The 19,250-nt window shown below is 41.4% G+C and overlaps 2 protein-coding genes across 3 annotated transcripts; both read left to right on the top strand.

Annotated features, from left to right (window-relative positions):
• The first annotated feature begins 223 nt into the window (after positions 1–223).
• Positions 224–12,334, top strand: LOC105704019 (protein artichoke). Of its 2 annotated transcripts, XM_012432855.2 has the most exons (4): positions 224–828; positions 938–1,245; positions 8,274–8,669; positions 9,077–12,334. In XM_012432855.2, the coding sequence occupies exons 3-4, from the start codon at positions 8,293–8,295 to the stop codon at positions 10,719–10,721; spliced, it is 2,022 nt and encodes a 673-aa protein (XP_012288278.1). In that variant the 5' UTR covers positions 224–828; positions 938–1,245; positions 8,274–8,292; the 3' UTR covers positions 10,722–12,334. The 2 variants fall into 2 exon arrangements, with proteins under 2 accessions (XP_012288278.1, XP_023289402.1); XM_023433634.1 differs by lacking the exon at positions 224–828 and having other exon boundaries at positions 837–1,245.
• A 773-nt stretch (positions 12,335–13,107) lies between these two features.
• On the top strand, positions 13,108–18,624 carry LOC105704335 (phospholipase ABHD3). The gene is made up of 7 exons (XM_012433463.2): positions 13,108–14,155; positions 15,849–16,018; positions 16,095–16,308; positions 16,534–16,646; positions 17,105–17,342; positions 17,480–17,645; positions 17,877–18,624. Exons 1-7 carry the CDS (start codon positions 14,054–14,056, stop codon positions 18,050–18,052), a joined length of 1,179 nt encoding a protein of 392 aa, XP_012288886.1. The 5' UTR covers positions 13,108–14,053; the 3' UTR covers positions 18,053–18,624.
• The last annotated feature ends 626 nt before the right edge of the window (positions 18,625–19,250 follow it).

Below are 19,250 nucleotides of genomic sequence, written 5' to 3'. Positions count from 1 at the left end.
GTAAATGAAAAAAGTTATCAAGACTTTAAATAGCGGAGAAATAAATAAGTCTCCAAATCTCAAAAGGCAAGCGCATTCTTATTCTCGAGAATCACCCGAGATGGGAGAGGAAAACGTACCGTCGGGTTCCGAAATTTCGGTTACGACCCTGATTATTTTCCCGACCTCTCTCTCCGACCGACGCTTGCGCATACCAGAGTCCGGTAACGGCACGGAGTCATTCCTCGCACTTACGCGTGGAGATCGGCCGTGCGTCGTGTCATCAGAGCAGCTAAGCATATTCCGCCTTCTCACCGGCATTTCCTCGAGCGAGAAATTCTACGGAACCTCGTCGTCGTGACAAACGGCACGTTGGAAAAGCGTTCAGGTGGTCGGTCGTTTCCTCGACCCGAGGAAACGATAGGAATACGACGTGGAAACGACGTTGAGGCGAGAACGCTTCGCAGTGGCTCGGCGAAGCTTCGGGGAAGATCGGCGAGACTCGGCGAGTTTCGGCGGCGCGTGGAGAGGTGATCGTGCGCATGCCCGCTCCAAGTGACCGCGCAGGTCGAAGCCTGTGAGGCGAGCGTCGTTCCTCGTGACTGTTGTCATCTCTGTCGCGCAGGCAGGTTGCGGAGCGGCAGTCACAAGGAGAGACCGAGCTCCGACCTAACGAAGGAAAGAATTAGGTATACGGAGGACGGAGCACGAGCAACCGAGGGGGAGAGAGAGAGAGAGCGAAGAGCGGAATCACGTGGAGGGGATGTCTGGGAGCGAGTGTGAGTGAGAGAGAAAAAGCGCGAGAAGAGGGGCGATAGATTAAGAAGCGGAGGAGTGCGACGGTGGCAGGTATGTAGGTACATACGTGCTTCTCGCGTGCGACATGGCTCGCGAGAGGTTAGGAAGCGCGAGTCGCGAAGGACCTCATTTCGTTCATGTTTCGCTGACGGTGCACTAGGCAGATCTTTCGAGAGGAACGCCGGGAAGACCGGCGCGAATCCATCCACAGAGAAGGAGCTTAAGGAGCATCCTTCGCACCTTGGCCAGCCGGCGATCGTCGCGCAGGAAACGGAAGACGATTTTACCGGACATCGACAGACTATCTCGCCTTGACTTCGCTCATCCAAGGCGCGAACCGATCGCGCCGGAGGACCGGTAGAGGCGTCTACCTCTGTCCCTTTCAAGGTGGACGTCGACGCATTCGATGCTTCATCCCTTCCTGCATAGGCTTCGCGGCCTCTCCTTCTGAAAACACCTTCAAGTTTGGTAAGCGTCAAAACGCTTCTTAGTCGCAGTCATTTGCGCATGTTGTGCCGGTCGAGGAACTCGGCCATACGTGCAAAGTAAAAGAAAGTCAACAGTTTAACATCCCACTCGTCCTGAGTAAATTTCGTTGATCTTTTTACATTTAGAAAAGAAGTTTGAAAAACACATCCGGCTGTTAACGATGTCCTTTCAAACTACATTTGGGAAAGATTAAATGTTAACTAATCTCTACCGTGATTATCTGTTAACTGAATGTTTTTTTTCCTTTTTTTATAGGAGACTCCTTATGGGAACACCCTTACCTTAAATCACAGGTTGACTTCTTAGAAATCACCCGTGCAGAGTAGATGAAAAGAACAGCCGGTGTTCTAAAGACCACGTGCTACTAGTAATGGGTTTAAGCAGGTTTTCAATTAGTAATCTACCTATATCTCTTGATACCTTGGTCATTCTTTTTCTGATACCAATACCTATAATTTGTGAAAATCCATATTTTGCCCTGAGTTCATTCTTTCTAATCCAGTCGGTCATGTTATCTCCTCTATTTTGTACAAATTATTGCAATTCAAATCCTTACAAAAGTATATTCGTGATAAGTTTTAATATTAAATCAAATCTTTCATTATATTACCTTTTTGAGTAACCAACACAAAGATGGACAAAGGTGTACCAAAATTGTCTCAAACATTGTTTTCTGTCTTGGCAAATATAAGCACGGTACTCAATCATTCATGTCATGTGCTTATCTTCAGTTCATATTTACAGAGGGTGTTAAATAAAAAGACAAAGTTTTCACATACAAATCGACTGCCTCGGAAGAGTAAATAAACATATTTTTGTTTAAATATAATCTATCTAAAAGAACGTGATATACTGTTAACTACTGTATAATGAACAGCTGATTGTCTGATCTCACAGCTGAGGTAGACTGCCTTGACCCACCTCAACCAAACAACGAACGAAAAATCGATCGCTACGTGTTAATTATCGCTTAACGATGCTCCTAATTGGCTGAATAACGGGAGACCTTTGGGTACATTTACCGTTCCTGGTCTTCAGTATGTTTGTGTTATTTGTGTCTTGAAGGAGAACGGATCTAATTGAAGTAAGAAAAACATTGGGACGCTTCTGGCGTGGTCGTACGTCCTCGTATTATTTCTGGACATATTGAGTCGTAAGTTTGTACAGATTCGCCGGTACGACATAAGCGGTTGTTTTCATGACTTTAAGGGACCACATGACCACTGCGACTTGCAATGAACCAATCGATATAAACGCGCAATTGCGAAATTGGGATCTATAGCGTATCGATCATTTCGGCTCCAATTAACTCGTAACAACTTTGTTTATTTCGGCGGTCATGTAATAATTCCTATCGGCCACTTCTCGTGGAATTGGGGTCAATATCTTCATCTCGAAATAGCCATACCCGATAATTGGATAAAAATAAGTATACCGTTGCATGCTGTCGCTGAAAAATAATAGACGCCTTTTTTCTTTTTTTAATCTATTTAGCTTTGAGGTATTGCCTTGGACTGAAATCATTTATGCTTGTAGGATCTTGAAAATTAGTGTGTACGAAAGTTATTCACGCTTAACTCACCGGCTGTTCCTTTTAGCTTCATCGTAGCATACATGATAAGCTCGTTGGTAATTTGTTGATTTAAGCTGGCTATGATTTGCAGTGTAATCGAGGCAATCTCATGTCGAGGTCATATGTACGAATGTCGGGAGTGGAACCTTCTCACTCGAAGTTTTCGCATACGCGTTTTGAACGGTTCAGAATGTGAATTTTTCCGTCGAATCAGGTTCTTTAAGGAGGTTAAATTGGAAACTACTTTGGGAGAAAACTTTAAGGAACTTGGACGGCTTGATGGGGCTTGGAACATGAGAAAATCGTAGGGTCTGATAGGGAGATTTAATTACGCAGACGATATTCTGTTTATAATAATGCGTATCTCTTGAATTTGTATAGAATTAGACGACCATTGAACGAACGCGTGTGCATGCAAATGCAGTGACTAAAGATGAGCCTATTTTTTCTCCGAGGTCGAATCCTTGAAAGCTATGCCAGCTGTTAATCGGTGTGGGTTTGCAAATAATGTAATTTCCCCAAGTCAACCATAGACTAGCATAGAAATTTCTAATCATTCAGGAAGTTATTATGTAAGAATTTCTACACGCTTATTACAAATAGTGGTATATTAAAAAAAAAGAAATTGATCACGGCAACTATTCGGTGCTTTCGGTTAATAAATTATATACTATGTTGATATTGCTCAAAATTCATTGGAGAGATATGTGCCCATCGGTGCGGGAATTTCATATCGTACTTCTCCATCGAGAAATCACGGTAAATAGTTGGTGCGAAACTCGTTTATCCTGTTTTACCACGGGTTTAGGTAATGGTTTCCTGTATAAAATAACATTCATGACACGCGGTCGATGAATTTTTCATTACTTTCCAGAACGGGATAAAGTGAAGAACGGTTTTAAAACATCGGCCACGTTTTCCCCGGTTATTTTCGTAGCTTCATTGTTTACCTTGCGAAGTGTGCAATGAATAGGTCGATAAGATGTACACGTGGTGCATGGAATTGCAATGTTCGGCTTAAATGATCGATAATGTAACAACACTGTTAGAAGCCTCGAATAAGTGATCGATTACTTAACGCGAGTGCTGTATGCGGTCTGAAATGTAATGAATCGAATGAATTGCACTCTTGTCTTCTCTTTTGATAAGATTTGGTCCCCAGGACTCGAAGACCAAAGCCTTATCCATTGAAATCTTCGTCATTTACTCTAAGTGCGCTTTAAGGTGAAGTGAAACACGTCGAGGAACTTGATCAATGTCGATAAAGACGATTTTTCTAAATGCCTACGTTGCCGACGTTTGTTTTTATATCAACAGCTGGGTCGAATTATATTGGGTATTGTACCAAATGGTATATTCCACCTGTCGTTTTCGTACAATAATTATAAAGAAATCGAAGTAAAACTCCAGAAATCCTCTGGATTCGTGCCTTCTGGGGCCCTAATTCACTGCGGAGGGACCCCCTGCGCCATCTGTGATTTCTAGGTCAATTAAATTTTCACTCCGAGACCTCGTATTACCATCGTTTTAGCAAAGAAGCGCATACAACACTTTTTCTGCATTTATCCCGTTCAAATGCGAGTTTATCGATTATCAGAGTGTTCTAAATTGTCGTAAAATTGTCCTGACCCTTTCGATTCTCATATCAGAGCCTTCGATAATTGTATATCGATCGAAATATGAGAGCTCAAGGCCATTTTGGTTCTGGTCTGGACTGAGTTAAAACATTTTTTTGAAAAATCCAAATTTTTAATGTGTCAGGACAATTCTTAGATGATCAAGAGTGATGTGCCAAAGTTTCGGACAGTTCGTTCTAATACCCTTAAAAAAAAGTGTTGTATTCGAATCGACTGATTCGAAGGGGGTTTCACTTCATCTTAAAGAGACCTTAGAGGCGGTCAATTTTGTTAGGTATACTTCAGTCGAGTTATCAACCACTTTCGATAATCTTTCCTCAGAGGGCAAGAAAATCTGCATACCGAAACAATAAATTCCTTATCGCCTCTAAGGAGCATCTTTGACGTCAGAACGGTTGCGGGTGTATCAAAAACGTTAATGATGATTTTTTTTATATATCGTGGCGATTATTAAATCGAGGGTACGTGACGGTGGACAATACTGTTGACATTGGGTTCATCATTTTCAGCAGATTGTGTTTCCTCGACGACGTGACATCGGTACATTTGTTGAAAAACTTTAACCAATAATCTGGTCATTCAGGGTTCGTTTGCGTTAATGTAACGTGCGTTGTAGAAATGTCGATAAATTATCGGTATCATGTCATATGACGGTACGGTGTGTGCATTTCGGTTTAACGTTACAGCTCCGTCAACATGTGCGTGAAATAGCTCGCCCTTATCTAATCTGAAGTTCAACTTAATACGTGGCATGGCGGTTCTGTTGTCGAATTGAGATAACTTTGTATAAGTATTTGTAAAATTGACCTCAGTGGACGTCAGGATGTTCAAGTCATGGATCCATGAAGAGACGGATGGATCGTAAAGTGAGATTTTTAACGAGGGGCCAGAAGCTCGAGACTAAAGAGGGTTCTGCAGCGGTCATCTTACAAGGCTGTTTATATACATGCACGGCACTTTTTTTTTAAGAATGATAAAGCACGCGGCAAAGGGTATAAAAATCGTAAAATTGTGTCGTACACCGTTTGTAAGCATTTAAACATGGCAAATGACAGTAACTGTTACCGTGTACGTGCTTCTAATTGTTTTTACTTCCCCTTAAGGTGAAGTGAAACATCCTTCAAATCAGTCGATTCGAATACAACACTTTGTTTTAAGGGTATTAGACCAAACTGTCTGAAACCTTCCCACATCACTCCTGATCATCTAAGAATTGTCCTGACACATTCAAAATTTGGATTTTTCAAAAAAATTTTTTAACTCAGTCCAGACCAGAACCAAAATGGCGTCGAGCTCTCATATTTCGATCGATATACAATTATCGAAGGCTCTGATATGAGAATCGAAAGGGTCAGGACAATTTTACGAGAATTTAGAACACTCTGGTAATCGATAAACTCGCATTTGAACGGGATAAAGGCAAAAAAAGTGTTGTATGCGCTTCTATGCTAAAACGATGGTAATACGAGGTCTCGGAGTGAAAATTTAATTGACCTGGAAATCACAGATGGCGCAGGGGGTCCCTCTGCAGTCAATTAGGGCCCCAGAAAGCATGAATCCAGAGGATTTCTGGAGTTTTACTTCGATTTCTTTATAATTATTGTACGAAAACGACAGGTGGAGTATGCCATTTGGTACAATACCCAATATAATTCGACCCAGCTGTCAATATAAAAACGAACGTCGACAACGTAGGCATTTAGAAAAATCTTCTTTATCGACGTTGATCAAGTTTCTCGACGTGTTTCACTTCACCTTAAAATACGTGATCACCAGCAGGGTAAGATGGTCGCCATTCTTCCTTCCAATTACATCTTAAGCTTCACCCGCGGAGAGATTCTCACCATCCATCTCTTCTTAGATTCTTGATTCAAGTGCCAAAGCGATCTGCATTTCTTTTTATCCACCGATTAATAGAAGATGGAAGCGAAGGCATCAAAAGGTCTGGAGGTGATAAAGCGTTACCCGAAATAAGGAATCAAAGAACAATTGACTTTGTCGCTACGGATACACGGGAATACCCCGTTGTTATGGAAATTTCGTTTGGACATGTATTATTCAAATACCGGTTTCATACCCACTTTTTCATTTATTTTCCTATATAGGAAGAAAAAGTATACGATGGGTTTATAAAAATGGAAATTGTACTCCTGTCTCAATTCCTTATTTTCGTTTTAGATCTACAACCCCGGTTTCATCGCAGTTGTGCGGTAGTCTGAAGATTTTTATTACACTCGGATGGTCAGTCCTTGACTCGTTCGATGTCGAAGCTTGCTTATGGATGATCCAAACGGGATTCGGAGTGGACAATTCGTCATATCGGCGCAGCAACAGGAATGCCATGAGATACGTAACGTCCTCGGGAAGAAGACGATACTGCGCAAAAATATTTTCCATTCGTGACTCTTAACGACGCACGGATGCGGACGAATGCGTGGAGTTATGTACATACGTCGAGGAAACGGACGCGATCTTGTATGGAACTTATCTCGTTGGCGCAACTGCGTCTTTTAATGCCTGCACCTACCACTACGTTTAACGTATCGCGACGTCGCGCCGACGTTCATTCATCGCCACTTCGTCTCGTCGGTAACCGTTTTCAGAAAGCCCCTCGTGACGCGACGGCGATAACGACAGTCTAGGTGCTTGTACCACGAGAGGGATAAAAATATGTTGGCTATTTTTTCTGGTGTGGAGTTGATGTTAAGCGGCGCGATTAAGGTGAAGTGAAACACGTCGAGAAACTTGATCAACGTCGATAAAGAAGATTTTTCTAAATGCCTACGTTGTCGACGTTCGTTTTTATACTGATANTTTCGGTTCTGGTCTGGACTGAGTTAAAAAATTTGTTTGAAAAATCCAAATTTTGAATGTGTCAGGACAATTCTTAGATGATCAGGAGTGATGTGTCAAGGTTTCGGACAGTTTGGTCTAGTACCCTTAAAAAAAAATGTTGTATTCGAATCGACTGATTTGAAAGATGTTTCACTTCACCTTAAGAGCCTGGTAAACTGCGGTATTTTTCATGTATTTGAGCTGGAAGAAAATTCGAACTCGTGTTACTCTAGGGTCACCGACCTTAGTACTCGTTGCCCTTGCCGTGAACATTGCCTACCGTCAATTGCACCGTCAATTGCTTATTGTCAGTTGGCCTACATGCACTGGCGGTAGTCGATTGTACGGTAGATAATGCTTCACAACACGAGACTTAAATCACTTAACACTTGTCGCGGTGCGACCTTTTTATCTTCGTTCCTCCCGAAGATAAGGGATCTTTGAGCTGTACAAGGCCTGACGTCGACCTCGGTCAATGTATTGGGTGATGGGCTTTCAGATGGTTTTTCCAATTGGTTAATGATTGTCTGCGGTCATGTTTCAACCGTATTTTTCATCGGAAAATCCGAGACGAAGTCACAAGTTAGGTTCTGTGATGTTTAAGCAGTGTTGAGATTATCATATGTGGTTGATGAACGAATGGGTCCTGAAAGCGGGATGAGCAGAAATGTCAGAAATTTGTTTTCAACATCGGTGAGATCGGCAATCAGTCTGTACGTTTTCAACGGTGGTATTAATGTTTCAGACCAAATTTGGTAAATAGAAAAAACGCGCACAAGATTCACCTGTTTTGTTTAGCGGTCGTTGTTGGTCGAGGTGCAAATACAGGGGAGGGTATAAAGTTGAAAAAGTAAAACTGAAATTGATCGGACGCAAGATCATTAAATGATTTTCATGACTTCGTGGTATTGCCTTGAAATGATTTTTCTCGACTTGTAACGAATATTACTTTTTTCTTTCAGGTCTATTCCGGAGCGAAAGATGATTCTCTCGGTCATCTTCTTATCGATCCTTGCTGCAACGACACATGGCTTACACAACAAACTCACGGAGGAAGAATGTCCCGTGGACTGCCACTGCCATTACTTCCGGATCAACTGGGTTACCGATTGTTCCGAGAGTAATCTCACCTGTATACCTTACGACGAACTCAGCCCCAATGTTTATATCTTGGATATGAATGGGAATAATATTGAACAGCTGGCAGCCTTTTCAAAGGGCATTAAACTTCGACGCCTGCAAATGGCGCATAACCGTCTGACGGAACTCAAGTATGAATCGTTTGCTGGATTAAACTATCTTCTGGATGCGGATTTCTCTTACAACTTTATTAGAAGAATCGACCCAGAAGCGTTTAGGTAAATTTACTGCAAAATATTTATGAAATGTCTCTACCTAAGTTATTCATTCTTGCCTTGCATCTGAAATCATTTAAAACCTAAAGACAATTTTATGTTGAAATTATGCAGTTTATTATTTTAATAATATTCACATGTTAAGCGGGAGAAAAAAAAATTAAGTTAATGTATGTATTTTTGGCATTAGACTATTCTAAATATGTCAATCGGATGAAACAGTAATTTACTCTATGTACCGTTATAATGATTCTTAGGTATAGTATGTACCGAAAATATTAGCGAAAATGTGTATTTCTTTTAATCGGCTATTAGGGTAACTTGAAATTCTTGGTGATTTGCATATTATAATTTGCTTGTTTGTATACGAATGTTGCATAACAGCATTATTAATTATATCTTTTTAACAGGGACAGCCCAGGACTTATTACTTTAGAGCTCCAGAACAATCCACTCGGGGAAATCGATGGTCATTTCCTGAACTGCCGAACTCTACTGTATCTTGATTTAAATTCGTGCGGCATTCGTCGGCTCAACGATCGATTCTTCCACAATACGACCAACTTAAATAAGCTCGATCTCTCTAACAATCCACTTCGGAGAATCGAGCCAGGACCGTTCGACCACCTTACGAGCTTGGAATACCTGAATCTAAATGCATGCAATTTAACGCACGTGTCACCCGATGCGTTTTCGCATTTGGAAAATTTGCGTGAACTGAAGATGGCCGAGAATGATCTAAAAAGCATCAGTTGGACAAACTTATTAGCCCCGTTGGTTCGTCTGGAGCATTTGGACATAAGAAAGACTGGCATTACCAATTTGCCTGGAGATGCGTTCGCTAAGAATCTGTATCTTCGACAGTTGGTTCTTGCGGAAAACGAACTCTGGCATCTCGATGTCGGTAACACGCTCGGCCACAACTTGCATAGCCTCCAATCACTGGACTTATCCCACTGCAACTTGCAGGACCGTTTGTCCGAGGAGGCATTTAGAAATGCAAGTAAATTGCGCGTGCTGAAGCTGGACGGTAATCCAATGTTTGCTGCCGATTTAACTGCCGTACTACGCCATTTACCGAAGCTGCACAAACTCTCGCTGAGCAACTGTAGCCTGCGAAAGTTGCCAAGTGCTTTCGACGTGCTGGAGAATCTTCAGGAATTGGATATCTCTCACAACCCCCTGAACAATGCATTCGTCAGTCTTTTGAATCCTCTGAGGTCGTTGGAGTACCTGGACATGTCTTATTGCAATCTGGGATACGTTGGCAACAATACGTTCGCGCAAATGACCTCGTTGAAGAAGCTCGTTCTGTCGGGCAATAAGTTCCACACCCTGGAGGAAGGACTATTCGCCAACCTGACGCGCCTGGAGAGCCTGGACCTGATGAACTGCGGCCTGAAGGCCCCGATCGACCCCAAAGTCTTCGGTGACCACCCCTACGCGAACGTGATGGAGCTGAAGATGAGTGGTAACCCATTGACCGTGACGGACGAGTCCCTTATTCCGAAACAACTGTCTCGCCTGGAAATTCTCGACGTGAGCGACTGTAACTTGACACAGCTGAACGAGAATGCGTTCATACGTGCGAAGAATCTGACTCATCTGAACCTGTCCAACAATAGACTCTCGGGCTCGGAGAATCTGGCGTTCCTGAAGAAGCTGCGCCTACTGAAGCACGTAGACCTGAGCAACAACAACTTCACTACCATTCAGCCTCACGTGTTTAAGGGGAACCCTCATCTCCTTTCGGTGAACCTCCTGGGGAACCCGTTTGTGTGCAACTGTTCGATCGTCGCTACGTGGGACTGGGCCGTTCACGTAAAGAACGACCTCCACGTTCTGGTTGGTAGCCAGCCCTCCCAGTTCACCACCGGAGCTGCAAAGTTGAGGAAGAGCCTGGCTTGCTCGTACGACGAACAGACCTATAGGACTATCATGGACCAAAGTCGCACATCCACGGATCGACGGCCGTTCCTTCGGAAGGGTGATCTCACGCCCAACCGAACTTGGGCTAAGTACATTCGAGAATCGAATTGCGGTCGTCAGTCATGATATACGTGCGGCAGATTTCAACATCCGATACTAAATATCTATTACCAAGCCAAACATAAACCTAGAGTAGAACTGTAAAGAATGTCACGGTAGGACTTCGAAGTGGGTCGAAGCATGCGTACACCCTATTGCCAGTTCCCTCATGAAACGTGGACACACAAAAGATCGTGCTACATATATTCGTATCTTTTCCTTAGCGAGTCAAGTTTCTTTTCCTCGTTATCTCCACGATGTCCCAATGGAAGAGTTCCGTAATTGTCGCATTATTTATATCGGAAGGCAGAAAAAGTAGCCAATATCGTTGTTGATCTCGGATCCTATATCCAATGTTCAGCTGAGGCCGGATTAATGGGGAAGAAAGTCACTAAAGCGGTGCTCTTGTTGATGTTGCGGCAGAGTGCTTCTTTCGGTAAAATTGACCTCACTTAGAGACCGGGTATGCCCTCGCTGGTTCTTGAACCAAAGATTCGCCGCTGTTACAAATCCGTAAATACTCTATTACCGTTGTTAACATCTGGGAAACTTGATGAGATTTATTTACCGATCCTGAGACGACGGATTCAATGTTCTCGGGAGATGTGTACTTTTTATATCAAGCATAGATTAGATACGGTCGAGCTAGTGAACTACGTCAAAGTAGATTCTCGAGATCAATCGACATGGCGTATTGGGTTCCCCAAGAACTGAAAGTGACATTTCGGTCCATGTTGAAGTGACGTTCTTCAGCGGTCTGAATGAAAAGACCGTGTATTCGGATATTGAAATCTGGTCACCGGGTGCAAGGAACTTACACTCGAAGTTCCATCCCACGCGTTCGTTTTTGAGGTGTGAAGGATAGTGACCAGTTGAACTGGATGTTAAGGTTGCATCGGAGTTCGGATAAGATTTTTTGATACGCGGATCTAAATAAAATATAATGTTTCTAATGCGATCGTTACGATATCACGCAAACTGTCCATGCGTATTCTCATGAAGGTACCTTGGTCATTTACGGACGCGGCAAGACGTCACCGCGTTCATACGCGGGTGGTTAAATATTTATGTAATTGCTGGGATTATGAGCGTCTTATCTGAGATCCGTTCTCACCCATTGGTAGCTTTTTGAAAATAGAATTGTTGTACATATGTTTCTCCTGTTATTTAAAGCTTGACCTGTTATTTGTACAACACAGAAGCATTTTATTATCAGTTTCACTGAACGGAATTTAAGTAACTCTTCGTATAATTAAACGCTCCATGTATTCCTTTAATTCAGTATATATATATATATACCACCTGAAAAAGATCATATCTGTAACGAAACATTTTCGCAAAGTTACGCAATGATCCCGCCGGTAATGTCTTGTTCTGCGTGAAAAAGAAAGAAAAAAGAAACCAAACGAGAGGACATCGATTTCGAGTTCTCCCTAACATTTCATCGGATATGTACCTCATCATTTGCATGTTGCCTGCCACGCACTGGCAATTGATTCTTCCTACAGAGGGTTGCGCGAACGATGGCCACCCTCATTGATACGAGGATTCACAAGTCCATTCGAAAATATGTACCATCACGATTTCACTGAATTAACCTATGTACAAGACTGTTTATTAAAGGCGTCTTTTTCTTCGTACGCATGTGGTACTCATCGTCGAGACAACACACCTATGCCGATAGAGATTTTATCGTCGTAAAGCGAATCATCTCTGTCATGATTGAAGTGATTGGTACTCGCAACAAATTCGGGAAGCAAGGGAAGATAGTTACCAATTAGAGTTGCATGTGACAACAGCACTAACCGATGGAATTTAAATGCATGTCAATCATCGATACCTTAAGGTGAAGTGAAACACGCCGAGGAACTTGATCAACGTCGATAAAAAAGATTTTTCTGAATGCCTACGTTGCCGACGTTCGTTTTTATATTGACAGCTGTGTCGAATTACATTGGATATTGTACTAAATGGCATACTACACCTATCGTTTTCGTATAATCAATATTAAGAAATCGAAGTAAAACTCCAGAAATCCTCTGGATTTAAGCTTTCTGGGGCCCTAATTGACTGCGGAGGGACCCCCTGCGCCATCTGTGATTTCCAGGTCAATTAATTTTTCACTCCGAGACCTCGTATTACCATCGTTTTAGCATAGAAGCGCATGCAACACTTTTCTTGCGTTTATCCCGTTCAAATGCGAGTTTGTCAATTATCAGAATGTTCTAAATTGTCGTAAAATTGTCCTGACCCTTTCGATTCTCATATCAGAGCCTTCGATAATTGTATATCGATCGAAATATGAGAGCTCGACGCCATTTTGGTTCTGGTCTGGACTGAGTTAAAAAATTTGTTTGAAAAATCCAAATTTTGAATGTGTCAAGACAATTCTTAGATGATCAGGAGTGATGTGCCAAAGTTTCGGACAGTTCGGTCTAATACCCTTAAAAAAAAGTGTTGTATTCGAATCGACTGATTCGAAGGGGGTTTCACTTCACCTTAACTCGCGGTCTGCACGTAAAGATTAGTTATAACATGGAACTACATAAAAATGACAAAGGAGAATCGAACCCTTTAACACTGGTCGTGATCGTGCTTTCTTGGGAAAATTGCCATATCATCGAAAAACCGACTACTAGTGATATCGGTACGCTCGCCTTCAAGGAATGATAAACATATCGGCGTTAATTGATCATTTTCCACATGTCAATTCCTGGGTAATTTGCCGTGCACTAAATGCTCTCGTCATACCGACTCAGCCCGGCGCAGTCTACTTCTTATCAACGATTCTTTATCACGACTCGCGTTGTTTTCTTTTTTTCTTGCAATTCGAAATTTACTTGTCTCTACAACGGCGTAGAGTTAAAAAAAAAATGTATTAAATACGACACAGCGAGTTAATCGGAGGTGCGCAAACCGCGGCATGAATTCCCGGTGCAACGTCTATTTTCAATTCAAATCCCATACGGTTACGTTCGAGTGAATTTACGCGGATCCATTAATTTTCTGATCATTTAATATTGGACAAAAGTATCCCTTCCTCGGTTTCTATCGTTAACCCGCGTGGTCTTTACGCCGTTGCGTAATTGGCCGTGCACGCGCACCGGGCGGAGCTGCCCTGTACTTAGAATATCGCGATAGTGGTACTTGGTGAACCTATCTCTATTGGCCGTTGAGCCAGTTATTTAACTAATCAGCTGAACGGTCAGCGCGCGTCATCGAGGCGGCACGAAGCGCACGTTGCTCGCTGTCAGTCCGCGCCGTGCGTCCCTGGCGATCGGGAGCGCTCTCCTGTCGTGGCTGACCTTTCGTCGCGCCCCCCACCCCCCACCGCGGATCGCCCCGCGGTCTCGATCAGGATGCTGGACCTCTTCGAAGGCTTTCCCTACATTCCGAAATTCTACTACGGCCTGCTGCTCTGCATCGGGTTTTGTACTTATTACCTCTGCGAGGTCGTCAAAGTGAGTACCCGGCCCTCTCTCCAGCGGCGGTGCGACACCCAACGCGGCGTTGCGACACCCAACGCGGCGTTGCGCGGCGCACGCGATCTTGCCGGGAACCAAAAACCTCGGATTATAACTGAGATCAACCCGGTAGCTCCGACTCGGTGATTTAATTTACTGGAGCGTCCACTCTAATAGGAGTTACGTAAAGGAGATGTCCCAAGATGTCTCAAGGCAGCCGTGGAATGAATACTATCTACACGTGCACTTCACCCCTATAGCTATGTCATCCGCACTGCAATCTTCGCGGCGGCGGTCACTTCGCGGCCTCGTCCCGATTGCCCGCGAATTTTCGAAATAGCGTCATTTCTATCTACGGCGTGACGTCATTGACGTAGAATTTCTTGATGCCGGTAAGGCGGCGGCTATATTGGGAACGTGAATCGAGTCGGGACCGTTTAAGGCGTAATCGATGCGAGAATCACGGGGGAGTGGAGAAACACGTGAATTCCTTGATCTGGCTACCGGCGCATCCCGTTCGCGCATCATTATTTAAGATGGCGGTATACTCCGTTTGGATGAAACCATCTCGAATTTTATCGTGTCTCCTGGAGTCAAGGCTAACTCGATGGGACGTGTAAACCTTTCATATTGCGCATCTTAGTCCGTATAGAGTTGAAAAATCGTCCTTGTTTACCCTGAATTCACCGGTGAGCTCACCCTGTCCTCTTATCCGGTGATTCAAATTGAAGCCAGTTGTTGGGTCAAAAGTTTCTCCCAATTATTAATGCCTGGAGGGTAATTAGGGTTAATATCACGATCAGCTAATGCACGCACCCCTTGAATGGCTATTTGGCGGGGGATACTTTAATGAGGGTAATGCATTTTTATAGTGTATGCACTTCCGTTCACGGTGCTATAAAGGTCGCTCGAAAAAAGGATCCGCATCTTTGCGGTAAATTCTTCCAAACGGCGCAATTCGATTTCTCGTTGGAATTTCGGTCAATGAGGGTATCGATGGAGATGTTTTATCAAATATCTTGAACAATTATCGGGTCTGAGAGATGCTTAATTGAACCGGTTAGTATTATATGTAAAAAAAATATATATGTATCCGTTGACATGAAAGTCTCGTTTGCGCATGCAATTCGCGTTCAAGGTGACAATATGGCGGCACGTTCGGAATCGCGCTCTATTTGAATAAAAGTAATTCCCTTGGTGGAAATCAGCTCAGGATGTTCATGAAATCATCGAAATAAAATGGAAACATTGCAGGGATTACATTATCCATTGAAACTTACTAATTCGGGAGATTTTTAAGGCACCTAATTTTTAAGTAGAACATTTTCTTGGGATTCTAACAGCCCATATTGCTCCCTCAATAGAGAAAGACATATATTAGCGCGTAAATCACTAAGTTAAATATTATTTAACATTTAAAATTATTATTTCAAAAGTAATCGAAAACTGATGCATTAATGATTACATTTTAGAATAATATTTCAGTATATTTTTATCTACAGGTGATATTCATCGGCTACGAGTAAGTGTTACGCAGTGCAACGAATAATTTTTGCATTACTTCAAAGTGAATACTTCGGTCTATCATATATATACTTTACATTAAAACATAGATATAATTCCGCATATATGTTAGCTATCTGATAACTTGTGCTAGGAAGCTCTACCGTATTTTTTGTTTTTCTTCCAGAAACCTTTACTGGTCTGCGGTACCGGACCCTTCCGTCAATTTTTGGAAAGTAACATTCCCCTGGTGAGAAATAAATTTTGGCCAACACTCTGGTGCTTTGAATCTCGAGCACAGACCATCCTAGCCAGCTTGTTGCGATCTCACATCTTGCCCAAGGTTGTATATCGTAGGTAAGTGAACAACTTGTCGAGCTTGAAATACCTTAACTATATTACTCTTAATGCCGTTCGGTTGAATGATTTTCAGAGAAATTTTAACTCTTGCGGACGGTGGCGAGGTGGCTCTAGACTGGGCTGAACAAAATTGTTGTGTAAAGACCTCTCCTATCGTGATTATTCTGCCAGGTCTTACCGGTGCCAGTCAAGCAGAGTACATAAAATGTTTGGTCCTCACTGCAAAAAGAATAGGCATTAGATGCGTTATCTTCAACAATCGGGGTCTTGGAGGAATTAAATTAAAGGTATGTTCATTTTAATAAAATAATAGAGTGTAGAATTTAAGAATATATATATACCCTACATTTTAGAAGATTAGTACAATTAATAATTATTTTGGTCTTCAGACCAAGATAACTATCTCACAGAGTTGCCCCGGGTGTACCGTTCTAGTCGCGACGTTTGTTAATGATAAGAAACGCGATTGTCATTACTTTTATTAACTTCTACTTCTTTGATTACCTCTACAGACTCCGCGGATGTACTGCGCAGCCAATTGTGAAGACTTATCCGAGGTCGTAGAGCACGTGAAGAAGCTTTATCCTCATGCTCCGCTGGGAGCGACTGGAATTTCGATGGGAGGGTAATGACTTTACTGATTTCATCGGAGTGAATGTCAAAAAAGCATCTACGACAGACAAAGGATTAAATTAATTTTCGCTGTTGAACAACAAAAAAGGGAAACCATTAATTAATACCAAATGTTATATTGTTTATCTTATCAATTACTGAATGGTAGGGACTACTTGAACAGAAAACTAAGGATTTGTTACCTTACATTATATACTATTTTATATTTAAATCTTGTCTTTTCAAACAGTTTCAATTGAACGGAGTTAATTTAAATTCATTCACGCAGTCATCTCGATATTAACTCCGCAACGAAAGCATTCAAAAGGTTCATTGCTCGTCATTGACGTCGTTTTAAAATGCACAAGCCTGACTTAAGAGACGATGCACTATGTAGTCTTCGATGGAGGTTTCAATGAATTCGTAGAAGAGTGTTGCATCACTATTGGTGTATATCTTTTGTGTCTACAGATTAATATTAGGGAATTATCTAGCAGAACAAGGACACTTGGCAGTTGGTAAGATCAAGGCAGCTCTTATCATTTCCGTACCATGGAACGTGTTTGAAGGAACAAAGAGTATTGAGAAACCTTACTTGAACCTAATGCTAAATAAGCATCTGGCTGGAAATCTCTGCCGTAATGTCAAGCATTTCCATTTCAGTACGGAAACGGGATTCTTTGATGTAGATATGGATATTGTACTCAAGGTAAAACTAAATTTAGAAGATTCGTTTATCTTCGGATATATTTAAAGAAAAATAAACTTTAAAATTTTAAAGAGTATAATGTATCACTGATTAGGACAAGTGTATACGAGTTTAAGTAATGGTATATCTTTTTCTAGAGTAAAACAGTACGAGAATTTGACGCCACATTTACAGCTAAACAATTTGGATATAAAGATGTGGAAGAGTATTATTCAAACGCCACGCTTCATAATAAGTTACATCTCATAGAAGTTCCGTTACTGTGCCTTAACGCAGCAGACGATCCATTTCAACCTTTACAAGGTAATTACCAGCAATTGCCCTCCATAGCATGTATTACACATGTATGAGTACAGCATCATTGGTATCACTTGTACAACCACATTGAAAACCTATAATATCATTTATAATCGATAACAGATCTTTTTACCACTACACATAAATATATACGTATTTTATACGTTATACCTGTCAATGTTATTTTTGCGTATATGGAAAGAAAAGTATTTTTAAAAATATATATGTGATTTTCAGCAATTCCACTGAAAGAAGTGAACAACTCACAAAATGTCGCCGTTGTCGTTACGTCACGTGGTGGTCACATCGGATTTCTAGAAGGAGTTTGGCCTGTGAAAGAAGAACCATACATCGGCAAATTATTCTCTCAGTACTTTTCAGCTATTTTCACCAATGGCTTAAACAATGGCTAGATAGCGGATAATTTGATCAGTGCCTTTAAACATGCAAGACGAGTCGTGCCGATGATAATTATTTACTAATTATCTGTCGCCTATGATTCATTCTAGAGCTCAACTTATACAAAAATGTTATTATATGCTCTAAGATCCTAGGCCGAGCATATCAATTCTCTCATAAATTTGGACTCCGCTTCACTTCAGGACTGCTTTATATTGCACTTATACATATCTGCACATTATCATTATTTTTAATTATATCATATTATTTACTACAAATTTAATTATTACATTTCTCCGAAGACTGTTCATTGCTTTAAATCTTGAATCTTGCCTAGAAATTTTATAAATAAATCTGTAAATGCTTATGCATGTTTTTTTTAATATAAAATGTGATATTAATATTTTTGTAGCCCAAAGACGAAAAACAGGCGCAACAAATAGTAATGAGGCTTATACTAAGTGCAATTATCGGCTCAATATTGCATAAGAATGCTGCGCTGAATAATTCTTGTCCACTAGTATCTAAGTTTTAATATTCTGTACGAATTTAAAATAAGAATAAAGGCAATTTTCTGTTACACATATGTTCCAATGCATTATTAATCACATTGAATTAATATTAGACATTATTATCGTTAGAACATGTATTACGCCTCAGATCTTCTAATTTTGATCCTGCAGTTCGAATTTTGTATCAATTATTTATCGCTTAGATTTTAAATGCATTGTAAATTTATGCAAATCAATCGGACATCAATTTTACCGCTCTACATTGTCGGTCTAAACGGCCGCAAAATAGGATCGCATTTCAACTAAAACCGGAATATAAATAAAAAATTCGTAAATAATATCCAACCTGTCGTGTAACAAGGAGCGTGTCTATGCTATATGTGAAACAGTTCCAATGAATGATCTCTAGGCGATAATAGATCATCGATAGCTGCGAATCATGGAATGTGGACACTCTTCGTTGCTACTATATGGTCCAGGGTTGGGGAAGTATAATACATTGTTTAACATACGTGGTGTTCTATGTGTATATTACAACATATAATACGTTTGTAGTTTTCTACGGCATTCTTTCTTGCGGCATTCTTCATATTGGAAACATAATTTAATGGTTTTCTACAATTTTCTACGATAAACTACTTTGTTTACGTAATGTACGTCAAAAACCTCGAAAAATGGGGAATTACCCAACCTTAAGCAG

Source organism: Orussus abietinus, unplaced genomic scaffold, assembly GCF_000612105.2.
Source record: "Orussus abietinus isolate OABI.00-Male unplaced genomic scaffold, Oabi_2.0 scaffold336, whole genome shotgun sequence".
NCBI lineage: Eukaryota > Metazoa > Arthropoda > Insecta > Hymenoptera > Orussidae > Orussus > Orussus abietinus.
The sequence above is the reverse complement of the archived record's forward strand: the minus strand, read 5'-3'. Positions and strand labels throughout refer to the sequence as shown.